The following is an 18,787-nucleotide window of genomic DNA, read 5'->3' on the forward strand; positions in this document are numbered from 1 at the left end:
AGGCTGTGTACAACTTTTTTTGATATATCTGAGTTTAACATACGGATAGAGTGTGTGACCCCTGCCGTCATCCCAAAGGATTTGTGCCTGGGGTTAACGTCACCACAAAGCTTGTGGTGTAAGGGGCTGCAGTCGTAGAGCAGCTGGGAGGACAGTGATGGAGCAGGTTTCTTGCTGGCACCAAAACATTGGTGCAGCCTTGAACAGAGCCCCAAACAGACCTTTTATCTCAGAGGTAAGTGCTGGCAGTCCGGGCATTTATATCCCAGGAATTTATGCTGTAGCGAATGTGGAAAATCCTGGGGTACGAGAAGCTTGTTCTGGTTTTGCGATTCTTTTCTGGGAAGTGGTGAGAGGTTGACAGTCTGAAATGCATCCACACTAATCGCTGTTACAGGGAAAGATGGGAGGAGGAACTACTGGAGCAGTGCAAAGAAGGCCTGCTTGCTGGTCCCTGCCTCCCTGACTTAGCAGCATATCTTGCCGGGATCAAAATGCTTTGGGTGGGATTCAGCTTCACGCACCTCCAGCTGACCCGTCTACCGCACGCTGCCTCCATGTGGGTGGGTTTCTGAGCTCTTGTCACTGCCAGCAGAGACCTTCCAGCTCTGCAAGGGCACCAAGAGCACAGTTCAGCCCTCTCCTTGAAGCAGATGCTTATAGACATCTCATGAACTGCTGTCTCGCCTGTGCTGACGGCACCAGCGAGGTCTTCTTTGGCACAACGAGACCTGGGACAGCACGCACGTACTCACCTGCCACACAGGACCTGAATTTCCTCCTTAGCTGCATACTGTTCTGGCAGCAAAGGCTCGCATTAGGTGCCTAAATATAGGTGTCTGGTGCCATGTGGGATGCCCTAAGGTTGCTGTGACATCTGTAGAGGACTGGCTAATTGATACAGGACTGAAAGGAAACCCAGGTGTTTCTGGAGAGGCAGGAAGAAGCTGGATGGGGTGCTGCAGGGCAGCTCAAGCTGCACTAGATGCCAGCCCACAAGCAGTTTAGATGTCTCCTGAAACCCAGAAAAGGAGATACATAGATCCATGCATGGAAATGAGCATATGGGAAAGAGACTGCTTTGTGTATTAAGGGGTGAGTCACCTGTGGGGATGGAGAAGGCTAAGCCTGGCAGGCAGTTGCTGTATCCATCAAGGCTTCATGGAGAAAAGAGACACAGGGGTTTGGTGCAGGTGACTGTTAGATCTAGGTGCCAGAGCCCGGAGCACAGTCTGTGTTCATTGTGTGGAATAACATCATGTCTAGGGCCTGGGGTGTAAACAAGGCACCCTGAAAAAAAAACATATGTGTTTTTTGCTGCTCTTGGTGCTGGTAAATCCAGATATTTATGGGGTTGGTGTTTTATTTGCATTGGACATTTTTAGCTGCTGATGCAAGCAAACAAAGCATTAATATTATCTTTTCTTAAAGAGAAGAAATCAAGGCTGTGAGAGATTGAGTGATTGCTGTGATGGTTCAGAGGAAGTGTGCAGACCGCTAGCACCATAGCCAGGGCCCTCAGCTGCCCAGCCACGATGTAAAGGAAGCAATGAAAGCCTTTTTAACAATAAGTTTTAAGGGAGCACCAAAAACAGTTGAATTTGTTCACGCAGTGAAACTCCTTTTCATCTAAAGATCTAGGAATGGGAAAAGGTTAGCAGACACTGTGGTTTTATCTTAGGATACGAGCTCCCACATGGGTAAACATTAACATGATCCTCTTTTTTTTTATTTTTATATTATTTTTTTTTGCGATCCGAAGGTCTGGTCCTCTGCAGATGGATACTAGGCAGAACACCCTGTGTTTAGTATCACGAAGAAGTGCTTTCAAACAAAGTCAACTTGCAACTCTGAGTAAAAGAGCAAGAAAAATGTTTTCTAGGATTCAGTCCCTATGTGCGTGATTTTCATAAGGTTGAACTCCAAGTTCCGTGTTGCTCTTACAATGAAGTTTCTCACTTCAAAATGCATTAGGGAGAGACCCCACCTCTACTTGACATTTGATCTTTCTGCAATGCCTGAAAAGCATTGTTTGTAGATTAAATCCCACAGTTGTTTTTAATCCTTTGGCTACCCCCTCTGAGCTAAAACTCAGTCTGTCCTGAACTGTGTAAGGGAGCCCCAGTCATTGCCACCCGAGTGTTGCTAATTGCTGTATTGTTTCTCCCTGGGCTGAATGGTTTCTTTCTATGTAGTTGATTAAATTAGCTAAATTAATATTAGTGGGACAGAGTGTGCTCTGACGGGAACAAACCCACTTCCAAGAGCTTCTGGCCAATTCTATATTGTACAGCTCGATTCAGTACCCTGAAACTTTACTGTTAGAGTGGTAATGACTTTTTGATTATACATGAATATTAATATTCAAAAGACGCTACATACATTCAGGTTTTGACTAAAGAGATGTTTATGCTACTCAGGTTTGGAAAACAAAACAAAACAAACCCACAATACCCTTCACCTTCTACAGTCCCACTAAAACTATACAAAAGTTGCAGTGGCCACATTTTTCACTTCATGCCTGAGTTATTTTAAATTGGTATCCAATAGACAGACTTCTGATGCTACATAGCTCAGCATAAAAGAGAGAAAGAATAACCCGCTGTATAACTTATTTGGGTTTAAAACTTCAGATCCCCCTGTTGACAGGCCAGGGCCTCTCCTTTGACCCTTAGAACAGGCCTGTCTGTGGCCTGCCTCAGCAAGCCCAGGGGGATGGCTTAGAAATAGTTGTTTTTCTTTTTTTTCTTGTTCTGTGTGCTTGTCTGCTCTCCAGTCTCGCTCATTTTTGCTGTGTGTAATTCTAGATCAACTTGTCTCTCTCTCCTGAAGGTACAGTTTTTAGTGGCGAGGCACTGAACAGGCTGCCCAGAGGAGCTGGGGATGCCCCATCGCTGGAGGTGCTCAAGGCCAGGCTGGATGGGGCTGGGGGCAGCCTGGGCTGCTGGGAGGTGTCCCTGCCTATGGTGGGGGGTTGGACTGGCTGTGCTTTAGGGTTCCTTCCAAGCCAAATCCTTCTGTGATTGTATAATTTACTGAAAGTTTGCTTGGTGCGGTCGGGACGTGGGCTGTGCCACATTCCTACACATGTTGCCCTGAAAATTAGTAACAGACGGGGTCTGTTATGTAGAGAGGAGCATTTTATTAGATTTACCAACGAAGATGTATGTGTCTTATGTTGTTTACTGAAGCATTTCCCTGAAAATGTTACTTATTTTTGCACTCGTGGCTATAGCCAAGACAAACAAGTAATCCCTGTGTAGGCAGCGTGCCGTTCACCCCCACTGCTGACCTAGCAGTGTACCGGGCCACCTGCAGGCCCACCAGAACTCATTTTCTGAAGGAATTTAACACAAATTAGGAGCTAAAATTTAGCACGGAACGAGTATCTCGGCGCCGCTCTGCCCCGGGAGCCTGACGGACTACAACCCCCACAACCCCCCGCGCGCTGCCGGGGCGGGCGGTGCTGAGGCGGCGAGCGGGGCCTGCGGGCCGGGTGTCCTTGCGAGGGGACGATGGCTCACTGCCGCGCCGCCCGGCTCCTCGGCCGCTTCCTCCGCCGTGAGTAGCGCTCCCCCGGGACCCCCCAACCCTCTCCTCCGGCGCTCCGGGGCCCTCCCGGTTCTTGGCAACCGCTCTCGGCCGCCGCGGCCTGCTCCCCCCCCCCCCCCCCGGGCTAGGCCGCGGGGATGCGCTGAGGGGGTGGGGGGTGGGGGGAGGCCCGGGCTCTGCTTCCAGCCCTTCAGCGTCCTCCGCTTGTGGAGGGGGAGGGCTGGGGAGGGGCAGCGTGGGGCTCGGTGTCCCCCCGGGGTGCAGCCCTAAAGGGCCTGGGGCTCGTCGGGTGGGGAGCTGGGGGAGGCTGCCCCATGTTTGGGGGGGGGGGGGGCAGCAGTATGGGTGGCTGCCAGGGAAGGGGGTTGGGGTGGTTTTGGGGGGCTTTGGGGGGGCCTTTGGGGGTGACAGGGGGTCCTGAGGATGAAGGGTGTCCTCCTGTTGGGGGGTGTCAGACGCTGGGTGGGGAGCCCAGCAGCTTTTTTTTTTCTCTGTTGCATCCCTGGAAATGCACAGAGCTCCCCAAGGAAGGTGGTGGTGGGGTTGGGTCTGGTCGCTTTGAGTGATTCTTCAGGCTAGAGGCCTCTTGAGGTCCCTAAATTGTCCTGAGACTGAAGCACGACCCTATAAAGTTGTCTGTGTTGTCAAGAATAACAACGTTAGCCTTTAAGCACAGAGAACACGAGCAATGTGCAGCTAACGCTTCAGCTTGAAAGCTTTTATAGGGGTCGTAGAGAAGATCACAATAAACTAAATAAAGTGTTTTTCTTTCTTTGTGCTTATTTTGTGCAGCTAATGCTGCATTCGCTACAGGAATTGGTATGGGTATGCCTAGGCACAAGAGGTGTTTCGTGGAATCTTAGCTGAGGAAATGGTGTGCTAATCATGGATCTGACAGCGAGCGGGCAAAGTTAAACTTAACAGATTTCACTGGATCTCCGTGCAAGCAAAACGTTATGCTTCTTGTGGTAACGTGCCGGTCAGGGACTCATGACGTGATCCTACGACGTTTTAAGCTGGTCCAAATTGTTCCTGTGGTGCACCCATCGTTCCCCAGGCACCCCTTCCTACCTCCTGTCCCCCATGAGCACAAGTAGCAAGCTGTATGAGCACGAGTACTCCTTCCTGGACCCTTTCCCATACCCCTTCCCATGGGGCTGACTCTGCCAGGCAGCTCTTTGAGCTGGCTCCCGTGAGTCTGATGCCGGTTGGTTCTGGTGGAGATGAGAACGAAGCACCTCCAGCTTAGATTAATTTATGCCCCCAGCAAAGCTAATCTTGGGTGCAGTTTTATGTCTTCAAAAAACCACTTTCTTCCCTTTACAAGTAGCAGTAAGAGATTAGGGAAGAGTGCTTAAGATGCTTTTTGGGGGTTAGGGGAAGGAGGTGGACTCAGTAATTCAGGAAGCTTTCTGCTTGCAACAGTTTATAAACACTTTTAAGAAAGTCCTGTAAGAAGGAACACTTCTTCATTTGAAACAGTTTTTGGTTTGATACTCTTAAGGTTTGGGCAGTCTTTTAATTTATTAAGTTTGGACTTTGTTCATACAACAGTCTCAGTAACAAATAATTAACATCTCTTAGTGGCAATTTAAAATAGTGACTTTCTAGTGTTTTCTGTTGCAAAAGAGTATCAGTTCTTGTTGGTACACTGCTGAAGCAAGCCCGCAGGGTGTGTATCACTGTTTCAGTTCAGGAATTTGTGAAAACAATGTGAAAACAAGCCATGCAATATGTTAATGAGTGGTGAGGGCTTGCTCAAAGGTCATCTCAAAGCGCTGCTCGCTTATGGACCAAGACTTAAGCTTATCTTGATTATCACTGGAGAGTCGGGATTTTTGAATGTTCTGGGCGAGTTGGAAGGCTTTGGAGAGCTCTTAGATTAAATAATCAAAGTAAATTTTGTGAATAATCCTGGCAAAGAAGTGCTGCAGAAATAACGACGCACACTGAAGGATTTGTTTGTTGCTTTTGTGCAAGCTTGCTAGCTGCACGCTTTTTTAGTGCCGTGTACACGGGAAAAAGTTCGTTGTCTTAGAAGAACTTGATCTGTGCGTAGCAGAGTGTGCCTGTTTCCTCGAGGGCTTGCAGTTTCAACTTCATAAGCTAGGGAGAAGAAAGCTTTTCTTTCAGATGCCATCGTGTTTCCTGTGACTGTATCCAGTGATGTTCGTGGCACTAAGCGGGGATTTTTGCTTAGGGAAGAGAGAGGTGTTGAAAGAAATAAAATTTTTCTAATTGTCACTTGTCTGTCAGCTTGCTTTTGTGTAACGTGGTCGTTGTAGCATAGTCATTGCATCTCTCCTTTATAGACTGGTTAATTTGCTTAATTCCTCAACCCCTATGCCATGTTTGTGGATTGTTTTTTTTTTTCTTTTCCATAATTAACAGGAATTTGGCAAGGGAAGGGTGAGAGAAGAGAGGCTGGGTACCAATAGCTGGAAATCCTTCCCTGAGCTCATAATCCTCTTTAAGACCAGGAGTAAGATATTTTGGCAATCCCTCAACAGCATGAAAACTTCTTTGTCACTGAGGATCATCTTCTAGTATTGCAGCCGATACCTTTCAGGATGAATTTAGACAGGTTTGAGAAAGGATTGTCCAGAATACAACCGCGTGTGTGAATGTGCACGTACAACCTGATCATGATCATCACAACTGAAGGAAGGACTGTGATGAGGAACGGTGTCAAATCTTCTTGTAATATCAAACTTTGAGTCAGCGAACTCTAAAATTTGCTGTGGTACTTTGGCCTTTGCTAAACTTCTTTATTTGTAGTGTCTGTCCTGTAATGTAAGAAACTCCCCAGAGCTGTTGCTGCTCTGTGCTCTCCAGGCCACGCGTTTGTAGGCAGAGGGAGGAGAAAGGAGACGCTCGTAAAGAGGCAAATTAAACAGCGTGTGAAATATTGGAAGGATTTCTCACAAACAAGCTGAAGGTTCGGAACTGATGGAAAGTAAAGTGTGTGTGTATTAAAAAAAAAAAGAGCAACAAACTTATATAGTATTTTGCCTTGCACTCTTTGTACTTGACTCCCTCCCTGACTTTCCCTGCACTGAAGTTCATTTTCCCTGTTTGTGTTGGAGCCCATGCATTTTTTAAGGCTTTCTTCCTCCCTTCCGTAATGGTAATAGGAAAAGGAATATCCTCCTTCGTCTCCAGGCCCTCGGGGTATTTCAAGGAGCAATAGAGGGACAATTTCATTTATTACCTGTCCGTCTCCTGCCAGTGTAGGAGTCTGCTCAGGGCCCTCCTTTACCTTGTTTTTATATTGTGCTCATTTTGTGAGCACCTTCAGGTGCTACCTCAGCTTCCAGACATTTTTTCCTCCACAATAAACGTGGGCAAGAAGGAAGCACTTTGACTTGGACTCCTGCCTGTAGCTTTAGGGAGTCTTGTGGGAGGTCCTGAAAATAACAAATCTTCAACTCTGTAAAGTTGAGGAAGAGATTTAGTACCTGCACGGTCAGCTGGCTCTCATCTGGGCGAAGGTGGCTTGGGTTGTGCCATTTTAAGTAAGGGCTGGACTTGGAGATACTGCTGCAAGAGGGCCTGAAATGCTGCAAAAAACAGTATTTACATTTGATGTGTAACTTAAAATATCTTGCAAATGGGTTAATTTTCCTTTAAGCATGTAAATTGATGTTTGCACTCAATGCTAAGTAGGAGCATGTTTTTCTAGAAAGGCTTTTTAGTTGTAAGACGTGAATTGCTGCTGTGAGGTTTCTTTCAAGAAGTGAAGGTAACCAGGTTGTCCCGCTACTTGAGCTGCAGTGAGTGCATTACAGGCCTTGGCTGAACACGGTTTTGTTAATGTTGGGCCTCTGATTTGACAAAATGCAGCGTTTCCACCGTGCTTTCGATAAGATCTGCAACTGTTAAGACTTGTCCTTGTGCTTTATGGCTTCGCGTGGAGCCTGCACCTTTGTAACTTGGCCTGTAAGCGAGAGCTGCGCATTAAAATAGCATCCGCAAGGAGTTTGGCTTTTCCTGGCTCATTGCTGAAGCTTTGTAAGCAGAAGAGCAAATCGTTTCTTGTCCTGCCTTCTTGAAGGCACATACATTTACACTCAGGCACCAAAGCAATTGCCTGCAGGAGTTGGGAGCCGCTCGTGAATGAAGGTCCTAGCTGGAAACTGAGCCTTTGATTCTATTTCTGCCTTACCTGCTGTGAACTTAGGCGTGCCATTTCAATATTCCACCTGTTTCCTTCTCATCTTATATCTGTCTTAGCTATTTAAATTGCCATTAGCTGTTTAAATTGCCAGCTGTTTGCACTCAGGGCTTGCTGCTAGTGCCCCATATATATAGCCAAACCTCGTCTCCACCGATTTCTCTGCAGGTCCGACTGTGCTGGTAGCCAGGGCCAAACCTTTCTGCTTCAGATGAGGCCATGGAGAGAAATACAGAGCTGTATTGTGCCAGTTACAAAAATAAATAAAATCTCAACCAAAGCCAGCCCAGAAAGTGCAAGGTGATTTTTTTTTTTTTAAATTTCTTCCAAAATATATTGCTCCCCAGACACGTGCCAGGCTAAGCTGCCTCTCTCTGGAGACAGCCAACTGCTCTGCTCTGGCCAGCTTCTTCTGAACCAGCTGTATTTTTTTTTCTGAATGAAGGCTCTTCACTCATGTATGAAGCATATACAGTTTTTAAGAGTAAATCCAGAAAAAGCTTGGCATTTAAGCTGTTTTTCAGTTATCAGTGCATGGGAATAAATATCTTTTTTTCGGGTACTTGATAGTGTATAAAAGGCACTAAAGATTCTTATCCCTGAAATGTATGTCTGTATAGTCTTCTGAAAACTGAGAATCGACAAACTTAAGCTTTTGAAAACCTTTTTGTGAAAGGTTATAAATAGCTTAAAATAGGTACGGAATGGGCAGCTGAGCTGGGGCTGTAGAATTGCTTTCATGGTATGGAGAAAGAAATGACTGTTTGCTTTTTTTAAATACTAAAATCACTGAGTGTGTCCTGCTAACAGTCATCTCAAATTCTGTGCATCAACAGTTTATATTGAAGAATACTTTTTTTTATTTTATTTTCCATCTTAGTAGTTTTTGCTTCCTTTGTGAGAAACAAACACTAAAATAAAAACAACTCAACTCCCTCTGGATCAGGCGTGCCTGAGCAGGTATGTGGAACAATCCGGGGAGCCCAATTCAAAATCTCTGTGTTTTTATTTTGACTTCAGTTTTTATTTCTGTAAATCCAAAGTGGAAGAGTTTTAAATTAGCTCATGATGTGTGTAGTACCATACTAGTGTCAGTGTTTGTATGAGGATTGCACTCTTCCACCCTCACTATAGGCACAAAATGCGGTCTTTATCGAAAATGCTTGCAAGAAGTGAATCAGTTCTGATCCTCTCAAAACCCTGGCCTTTGTGAAAGCTCGTGGTAGTGAGTGCATCCTTTTTGTGCCACAAGACCTCTTTTTCCTCCTTACCGGTTGTCTCAGGCTTTCTTGCATTGGGCCCTTCTACGCTTTTCTTTTTTAATCATTTGATAATGCCCCATTTTTCCCTTCAGCAGAGTGGCAGTCATTCTCCTTTTCTTCTTGAAACCAGCATTCACTGTGCCATTTTTCTACAGTTGTGTTACTTCTGTGTGCGAGCAATGTTTACAAGACCAGAGTTGTGAGAACTAAATTGAAAACCGTTTCAGTGGAGTATCCAGAGAGCCGTATTTCTTCAAGAGCCCAAGTGCATTGAAAGCTGCGATGTACAAGCTCCCGTGGCTCAGCATCTGCTGGGGAAAGATCTCTTGCTGTGTGCCGTGCTTGGAGTTAGGCCTGGGGGTCCTGTGGCCGTGTCGAGATCTCTCGGTGTCTGCAGGGGCTGTGCTGTGTTTGCACAAGGTGTAGAGCCTCTGGGATATCAGGATCTTAGTTCTGCTTTGCCTCTTTGTAGAAGTTGTTAGGAGACAGAGACGTGGTCGTTCACAAATGAAAGCAGTGGTTAAGATGTTTGTGATGTGTCTTGTCTGGAGCTCGGATGTTCAGTACCCAACCTCTGATTCCCGGCAAACCGAGCAGCCACAACGAGAGCGTGAACTACAGCTGTTTCCTATCTTAGAATAAAAGTTCATAAATGCTTGCGACTTTCAGGGCTACTTTTAAAAACAGGAGCTACAGGATCAACTCATCTTTTCTTGTAAGCGTAAATATACATGCGCTGACTTGATAGGACATTTTTTAACTTAGAGCATAACGAGGCAGTTGATTAATGGTTTGCTCTCTCCTTGCTTTCTTCCTCTAGTGCACCAGAATGGAGTACGACACTGCTCCTACTCGGCATCGAGGAAAAATCTGTATATTAACAAAAATACAAAGGTTATCTGTCAGGGTTTTACAGGCAAACAGGTATGTATATGAACTGTTTCTTCTGTCACCCTTTCAGTGCAGAAAGTTAATTGGCCGCAAAACATAGTAACATATAAAAGAGATGATGTGCTGGCCTTGTCTGTGTTGTTAGGAAACAGGACTTTGTGATCAAGAAGATCCTTTCAGCTCTGTGGTTTCCCATTCTTCTGTCCAAATACCCTTTTTCTGAAATTCGATAAACTAGATTTTTTTTCCCACTACTGTACAAGCTTAAAACTTAAAACACTTTTTTTTTTTTTGTCGTCTCCATGATGACTTGATTTTTGTGGTTGGCTTTGGTCTTAAGCCTTAAGCTGTACATAACTGAAAGGGTTCCTTTGTAAAGGGAGACTTGCAAAAAACTACAAAAACCTTACAGTTCTCAAAGTGCCTCTTTCACAAAAGCCTTTGAATATCAATGGCTATGAAAAAAAAAAGTTTTAATTTCAGGATACTTAATTTTTTTTCACATTGACTCTTACACATTTGCAAGGGAAGAAGACTGCTTTTGCTAAGTCTGTCAGCTAGTCATGGACAAGAATGCTAATTTCTTCTGTTTGATTAATGTATTTGTCATCTGCCATAATTGATGTGGAAGATAAAATGTGGTTGCTATGTCTGCTGGTGTATTAGCAACACAGAACAAACCATTCTTGAGTGTGCAACCACAGTGCTCCAATTTAAAAGCAAAAAGCATGGCATATTTTGAATCCTTATAAAACATGTTGGTATGTTCTTCAAAACGGCTGGCTGTATCTCCTCCTGTGAAATCTCCTCTTCTCATTGTAAATTTAAGTGCAATGAATTGCTTTCAGAATTACAAATGTCATCAAAACCTTTTTTTGCTACATTTACTTTGTTATTGTATGCATTTTAACTTTACTCATTCTCTCTCTCTCATAGGGCACCTTTCACAGCCAGCAGGCATTGGACTATGGCACCAATCTAGTGGGAGGAATTTCTCCAGGGAAAGGTGGAAAAACTCATCTGGGTCTGCCTGTGTTTAATTCTGTGAAGGAGGTAATTTGCAGCGATGACTGGAGGACCAGGTGGCTTAATACAAGAGCTAATGCTGCTGAAGGCCTCCTTATTGCATTCCTCATACTGAAGAGACAAAATATTTGAACCATGGATGTCACTGTGGAAGCAATGAAATAGATGCCTTCTAAAAGTGGCTTTCACTGTGGTCAAGCATGAGTTTGCCTTCCATTGGGAAGTTCAGAGTCCAGATGCTCAGTAACGCAAATGACTTTTTAACTTTCTTTATAATATGTTTATGTTTTATGCCCGTAACTAGTTTCTGATTGATTCTGGTGCATATGATGAAATCGTAGCAACTATTATCAAAGGGTGTTTGTGGCGTTGTTTGTCGGGGAGATCCTTTTCAGCCAGTACTTAGGTCTCAGGTTACGCTCTGTGTGTCTGTCTTCAGTGAATTTAACACTTGCGTTGATTATAGTAAATCAGTATATATCTATTTACTTGATTTATATTTGGAGTGGACATATTTTAAATGACTAGTTGTCAGAAGTTCTCTTTGGGCCCACTAAATGTTTGATACCTTTTTTTTTTTATCCTCCTCGTAGGCCAAAGAACAAACTGGTGCTTCTGCCACTGTTATATATGTACCTCCTCCATTTGCTGCTGCTGCGATCAATGAAGCAATCGATGCAGAAATGGCCTTAGTTGTTTGCATTACTGAAGGTATTCCCCAGCAGGACATGGTTCGGGTTAAACACAGACTGGTTCGGCAGGGTAAGACTCGACTCGTGGGCCCGAATTGTCCTGGTGTCATCAATGTAAGTGAATTCTGGATTTGCTCCAAAGCTGGACCGTTCTTAGTGATGGTTTAAATGTTCCATCTCACTTCTCCCACTCTTTCTTTAGCCTGGAGAATGTAAAATCGGTATCATGCCTGGTCACATTCACAAGAAGGGAAGAATTGGTGAGTTTTTGAATATCTATGCATTATCTAAAAGTAAAGTTTGGTACACTACTATTCTTAATTTGAGTGTATGTCCATTTACCTTGGGGTTTGAGTGGGCTCCCAAATACTAATCCCTCCAACAGCTTGGCTTCTGAGGACTTCTTTTCCAACCTTAATGCTTCTATGACTGGGATCCTACGCCTAGCGTGAGCTCAGTATCACCACAAAATGAAGAGATTACCAAGAAGTTCATAACATGACAAGTTAGGCAGTTATACCATGGTGAGTGGAATTGGCAGACACAGCCACTTCTCAGACAGGGAAGTTGAGGTGAGAGGGGCGGTGACTTGTTCATAATCATAAGGTAGTTGCACACCCTGTTGCATGCAAGTGTCATGTCCTGATTTCTGGTGGTTCCTTGTCCTAAACTATAGAAATAACAACTGGATTATAGCTCCTGCATTACATTATTTGAAAAATCAAGAAAATTGTTCCAAAACATGCATTGATATTTTAATACATAGAGCTTTAGAAAGGTTGTAAACAGCATATGCTGCCATTATCTGTCAGTGGGGTGGTGAGGTTAACTTGAACACAGAATCATAACATCACAGAATGGGTTGGGTTGGAAGGGACCTTAAAGATCACCCAGTACCGGCCCCCTGCCATGGGCAGGGACACCTCCTACTAGATAAGGCTGCCCAAAGCCCCATCCAGCCTGGCCTTGAACACCTCTAGGGATGGGGCAGCCACAGCTTCTCTGGGTAACCTGTGCCAGTGCCTCACCACCCTCACAGTAAAGAATTTCTTCCTTACATCTAATCTAAACCCACCCTCTTTTAGTTTAAAACCATTCCCCCTTGTCCTGTCACCACACCCCTGACACAGAGTCCCTTCCCAGCTTTCCTGCAGCCCCCTTTAGGCACTGGCAGCCTGCTGTGAGGTCTCCCTGGGGCCTTCTCTTCTCCTGGCTGAACAACCCCAACTCCCTCAGCCTGTTCCCACAGGAGAGGCGTTCCAGCCCTTGGATCATTGTTGTGGCCCTCCTCTGGAGGAGGAGGTACCCTTCACAGCATTATCATTTTTTTTTCTTGTGAAAAGTGTGTTTGCTGTGGGAAAAGCTGTTCAGTGCTCTTAAGCTAAGTGTACTCAGGACAGTTTTTCAAACATGAGGAACTCTTTAGAATAACAGTACCTAATGTGTGCTGGAGGAAACATTAATGCTCATGTCAAACCTGAAATTGAAAAATCAGACTACTGTGGGTATCCCCTTTGTAGATTACATCAAGCCATTGCTCTATGACTGTAAAAGATAGCTGACGTTACCTCGATCTTCATTCTGAATCAAAGTTCTGTTAAGATTTTCTGTGTCTACTTGAAATATCTTACCGTCACAAGACAGGAGAATCTGAATGCAAGGCACCACAAGCACAAAAGAATATTTTAAATGCAGTTGGCCTAATAGAAACATTTTCAATGGTGATCCAAGAATCAGGGAGTAAAGATGTGAACTTTGCCATCCTCCCAGCTTCATTTAACACTATGACCTTTAGTGATATGCTCCCCAGCTTTCTCTTACTGTGAGGCGTCCAAGAACCATTTGATAATCTTGGGATGCAAGCTATAAAAATAGCCACAGTCTTAGGACCTCTGTATGCTTCTTTCATGAAATCTGAAACATAGTAAACAGGAAGCCTTTTGCAAATGTAGTGAGAAAAAAACTTCTTTGCTAGTAGACATCTGCACTGTGCAACAGTATAAACTGTAGATAAAACTAAGCTTGTTAGTCTAATGGTGCATTTTGTCCTCTGTTCGTGCAATACACTAATTACATTGCTTGTTAAATGGCTTGAAATAGACGGAAGACAATGTCTGTTTTTCCTGGAAAACTTCCCTCTTGGAGTGTTAACAAAAATCTTGACTTTGAAAAACGAACAAAAACATGCAAGGATTTTGCTCCTGATCTAGGATTCAGCACATAACCTTTGCTGTAGAAAATCTGGTTAGGCCTGGCTAGGTTGTGGTCTCTTGTAATACTGGAATGTGAATGTTAAATGTGTATCGCAGAGCAGTTAAGTTGCAGCAATGACTATCTTAATAGTGGTAACTTGAATTATGCAGTGCGTTTCCATTCTGGAGGATCTCTTGTGCCTAGCAATACTGGAGATACAATTAATACTGAATTATTTTGTTAACTGTTCAGCTGCAACCCTGCTTTAAGTTCAGCGCATAAGCTACTTGTATACAGGACAAGAAATTCTGTTTTGTTTTCAGTTTTGTCTCCTGGTAAAGCTGTAGCGTGAGGAGTGCTATCTTACCCAATACAACTGGCTTGCTGGGCAAGCCTGTTAGTCTGTTTACAATTCAGTATTAAGAGTGCTAACCAAGAAATTGTACAGATATAATTTTACATAGAGTTTTCATCTTTTGGCAAGGATAACTGGAAAACTTGACATCTCACATTCAGTTTATTAAGGTGATTTTCATGAATGCAAGAACAGCTACCTCTAGTCATGCACTTAGCTACATTAGTGTTAAGTTTATCTCCGTTTCTTCCCTAAAGGTATTGTGTCAAGATCTGGAACCCTGACTTATGAAGCTGTTCATCAGACGACGCAAGTTGGATTGGGGCAGTCTTTCTGTGTTGGTAGGTTTCCTCAGAAGCAGCTTGCTGTACCTAGTCTAATCTGCTTCTTCTTCACAGGAACAATTCCAAATTAAATTTATTTTTTTGCAAGCACAGAAATAGCTGAATCATTTCTTGTTTTACTGAGAAATTAGATCCCTAGCTGCTGTGAAGAGTATCCCCCTTCTCTGATATCATTTCCTTGTCAGATTAATAACAGCCTAGGAAACAGTTTTGAGCAGAGAACTGCCAACACACAGAAGAACACAGAATGGTTTGGTTTGGAAGGGACCCTTATAAATCATCTAGTTCCAACCCCCCTGCCATGGTCAGGGACACCTCCCACTAGGACGTGTTCTAAAATGTTTAGTATTAAAAAGGGATAGGGCTTTCTTAGGCATTTGCTTGGGTATGTTAAGCAAGTTGGCTAACTCACATTTTCTTACAGCAAATTTATAGAGCTGGAGTCTCGCCCCTGTTGTATATTGTATAGGGTCTCTGTATAAGGTGTGCTGTTTTGCTTATGGTTTGAAAGGTCATAGATGTTAACTTAGGATATCAAGCTTTCTGTAAAATAGTGGAGGAGACAGATTTGTAACAGGAACTTGGCACTCTGAGAGCTGTCCATCTTTTGAGCCTTTGGGAACAACTCTTCATGCTGAAATTCACTTTGAAACTAATAATGTAAATGTAATGTTATCTTGAGTTACCTTTCTGTGGTTTCATGTTTTTTTCAGGGATTGGAGGTGATCCCTTCAATGGAACTAATTTTATTGACTGCCTTGATGTCTTCCTGAAGGATCCTCATACTGAGGGGATCATACTGATTGGAGAGATTGGAGGAAATGCTGAAGAAGATGCAGCAGCATTTTTGAAAGAAAATAATTCTGTAAGTCTTAAAGAACTTGCTTCCAGATGCCTTGGTGGTTAACCATCTTCTGCCATGTCAAGAAAGCTTGGTACAGTTTCTAACCTGCACTGACAAAAGAACAAAAGAGAAACGGCGATTATACTCTTATTAAAGAGAATGATTTATCATGATTGAAGCTTCCAATTTCAATTCTAACAGCAGAGCAGTGTCAGCTTCAGATGTTTAGTCCTTTAATAATATTTGTAGGGAACATTTTTTTGGTAATATACATGGTTCTGTAAAGAGCTGTCTTAAAGTTCATGATCGCTTCTGGTTGACACAGTTAATCAGGAGGAGTTATCTTCAGACTAGTGGTTCCATGTTGTCTGAGGTTTCTAGCTCTTTGATATCTTTGCCTGCCTAGTTGATGCTTTTTTTTTTTTGTTAACCTGCCATCTAGAATTGCTTTTCATCTTGCTCTCCCCCGTGTAACTCCGTATATTTTCTTTATTCACAGGGTCCAAATGCCAAGCCAGTAGTGTCATTCATTGCTGGTCTGACTGCTCCTCCAGGCAGGCGGATGGGTCATGCTGGAGCAATCATTGCTGGTGGAAAGGGTGGAGCTAAAGAAAAGATAGCAGCTCTTCAGAGTGCTGGTGTTGTGGTCAGCATGTCCCCTGCTCAGCTAGGTAGCACCATCTACAAGGTTCGTTACCTGGAAACTCGTATATGCACTCATCCAGAGCAGGAGTCTACTTTTGAGGGAATGGTAGTACATCTCTCACCCAAATATTCTGTTGCTCTAAGCTTGGTTAAACATCAGAAGTCTAGTGACTGAAATAGCTGCAGTTATTACTTAGATGATCTGCACAAGTAGTGTGTATAGTACAACTTTATAGGAAAATAAACAGCAAAATATAGAAATGATTACGCTTAGCTGCTTTTGCAACAACTTGTTGAATTGTCTTTTCCGGATGCTATCTGAGGAAGCAAAGAACCCAAGTTAATTTAAAATAATAAAACACTCTTTGAAAGTACAGTCTTTGAAGGAGGAAAGCCCTGGCATATAGGCATGTCTCTTTTAAGTACTAATTTGGAATTATGGCTGAATGCATACAGCTGAGAAACTTCTGTATGAAATAGGTTTATAGCCATTTTTCTTAATTCATCTCCAAAAAAAGGCACTGTTTCATAGCTAGAGGAAATGCGTAATTCAGCTGTGCTAGTTATCTTTTTTTCCAATGATGACTGCATAATAGCACCTTCACAGGCTGCTGTGCGAGTCTTCCCTTTTTCTGTTGTTGTTTTTTTCCTGTACTAAACCAAAAATCTTTATTTCTTTCCTGGCTTGAATCCTTTACTATAAGGATCCTGGTGCAGTTTCTATACAGAATTAGTGTTTTTCAGGCCTGTTTTCCTGTGCCTTGACAGCATTGCAGTCTGAGTGTGGTGCACTGACCGCAATCTAGAGCTACTGGTTTTTCATAGCCAGTGAGTTAATGTGAGGTGGGAGAGTACTTGCACACATTACACGCTTTTTAATTTACTTTCTAATTCCATTTTTTTAATTCCTAAAATTCAATTTAGTACAGTAAATAGAAAGTAATTTATAATATTAGTAAACCCCCTTTTTTTTTTTCCCCTACATGTAATGTCTGTGTGCTATTTGCAGGAGTTTGAGAAAAGGAAATTGCTGTAAGAGAAGACACTTCGGAACACCGTCTCTGAACCATCAGTGCAGCACCTGGCCTCTGCTTATCTTTTGTCTGCTAATCCTCAGTTGCCCAAATGACTGGCACTGGTTGTGGAATTTGACTTTGAAGCCATAAACCTCTTGGCTAAACCTGTTTTGATGTCTCCTTGGTTCAGACGCGATCACCTTATTGTAAATCACAGCAAACTAATAAATCTACTACTAAACCTGATACATCTTTTGAATTCCTGAAGCAGAACTGTTTCTTCAACCATCATAAAGAAACCAATCAGCCTTGAAGGGTTGAATCTTTTGTAACTTAAGCACTGCCCATTTTAAGGTAAAGTCGCTTATAGAGATGCTTTTAAGGATCAAGGCGCTGACTTTAAGCACATTGCTCATATCATGTATCACACTTTATTTTTAAAATTCTTACTTGTTCGTTGCTGGCAAGTACGTTTGAACAATAGGCCAAAGTTTCCGTCCATTAAACCAAAGCTGCTGGATCTGAAGGGGTTGCTTGTTGATCCACGTAGCTGGATATGCCTGAAGTCCAGACTTTCTTTTCAAGGCTGACCCGTGCACAGTGTAGCCCTCTACTGACGAGGAATTCTTTTTGTTTTACAGAGGTGGAATTTTTGTTCACAAAAGTGAGTCTAATTTCCAAAGCAAATGTATACATTCAAAAGTGTAACTATGAAAATGATTTGCTCTTTGTCTTAAACTACTTTACTTTCCTCTTTAACCTGAACTAGGGTTGCATTGTTTGTGTGTTCTGAAATCCCAATAACACTGGGAGATAATGGATGAGAATTATTATTTTCTGGAAAAGAATGTAATAAGTTATCTTACCTGTTAACCACTCCCAGCACTGTAATGGAAAGCCCTTTTTACTTTGGAAATAGCCCAAACACAGTGCCTATAAACGAGTGTTAGAAGTTTCATCAGGATGGAGTAAATCCAAGATTGCTTTCTTTATATAGAGGGCTGAAAATTCATGTAACCTGGCACTTGTCTAAAGCTAACCTTGTGTTCCATAAAGGTGCTGTTACCAAAACTCGTGTTGTTATTTGTTTAAAACTGTTCTTAGTTTTCTCACTTAAGTGCCTGGGCAATTTTGCTTCCTAATGCAAGCAGTGTGCATTTATCTTGACGCTGACATTTACAGTTCCTAGAGCTACGCCGTGAAGGAAGGAGTAAAAGGACAGGTCAAATGTCTGCTGCACCGAATGTGTATTAATGTGCTTCATATATGGTCAGGCACTGGTCAGATGGTACGGGACTTAGGACACAGAGACTAGATGCTGTGTTATTCACGTTGGTGTGGTTTACTAAAATGAACCTGACATTGTGTCACTGGACAGCTGAAGTAAATGATTTGGTAAAGTCTATGACAACAGGTAGGAATTTAACACTAGCTTAGTTTTCACGTAGTGCCTGATTTAATTTAAAGCAAAAAAAGACGAAACAGTGCTCTTTAACTCCAGAAATACAAGTGCTAGAACGTCTCAATCCATGTAAGAAGGCAGTTCTTCACCCGTGAATGTCATGATACTGCAGCCTTTCCTCTTGGGAACCTGCTAATCAAGGTGGTTCATTGTAGTGGTGGGCTTCTCCACATCTTTTGGGGTGGGTAACACTTCATCTACTGCCTGAATTTCATCAGTGCCACCAGTGTTATGGTAGATGACCTTCCAGGACAACTGAAGCGTAGGAAGTTTCCTGCTAGGGATTGCTCAATGAAAGCTACTTCAGAGGCACCAGCGATTTTAGAAGACA

General features: G+C 43.2%; 1 protein-coding gene and 1 long non-coding RNA gene across 2 annotated transcripts; both read left to right on the forward strand.

Annotated features, from left to right (window-relative positions):
• The first annotated feature begins 3,382 nt into the window (after nucleotides 1-3,382).
• On the forward strand, nucleotides 3,383-18,065 carry SUCLG1 (succinate-CoA ligase GDP/ADP-forming subunit alpha). The gene is made up of 9 exons (XM_083835004.1): nucleotides 3,383-3,561; nucleotides 9,809-9,912; nucleotides 10,816-10,932; nucleotides 11,499-11,711; nucleotides 11,800-11,857; nucleotides 14,403-14,486; nucleotides 15,203-15,354; nucleotides 15,833-16,021; nucleotides 16,988-18,065. Exons 1-9 carry the CDS (start codon nucleotides 3,516-3,518, stop codon nucleotides 17,012-17,014), a joined length of 990 nt encoding a protein of 329 aa, XP_083691130.1. The 5' UTR covers nucleotides 3,383-3,515; the 3' UTR covers nucleotides 17,015-18,065.
• Nucleotides 3,941-6,537, forward strand: LOC310899059. The gene is made up of 2 exons (XR_014583957.1): nucleotides 3,941-4,759; nucleotides 5,944-6,537. It is a non-coding gene; the product is annotated as an uncharacterized lncRNA (long non-coding RNA).
• Nucleotides 18,066-18,787: the final 722 nt, after the last annotated feature.

This window comes from Anser anser (assembly GCF_964211835.1).
Source record: "Anser anser genome assembly, chromosome: 4".
In the NCBI taxonomy this organism is placed as follows: domain Eukaryota; kingdom Metazoa; phylum Chordata; class Aves; order Anseriformes; family Anatidae; genus Anser; species Anser anser.

Bases quoted from the DNA above. Each gene is read 5' to 3' on its own strand.
- SUCLG1 (XM_083835004.1), top strand. From the start codon at position 3,516: ATGGCTCACTGCCGCGCCGCCCGGCTCCTCGGCCGCTTCCTCCGCC. The intron at 11,712-11,799 runs GTAAGTGAATTC...CTCTTTCTTTAG, and splicing joins ATTGTCCTGGTGTCATCAAT to CCTGGAGAATGTAAAATCGG. The intron at 11,858-14,402 runs GTGAGTTTTTGA...TCTTCCCTAAAG, and splicing joins TCACAAGAAGGGAAGAATTG to GTATTGTGTCAAGATCTGGA.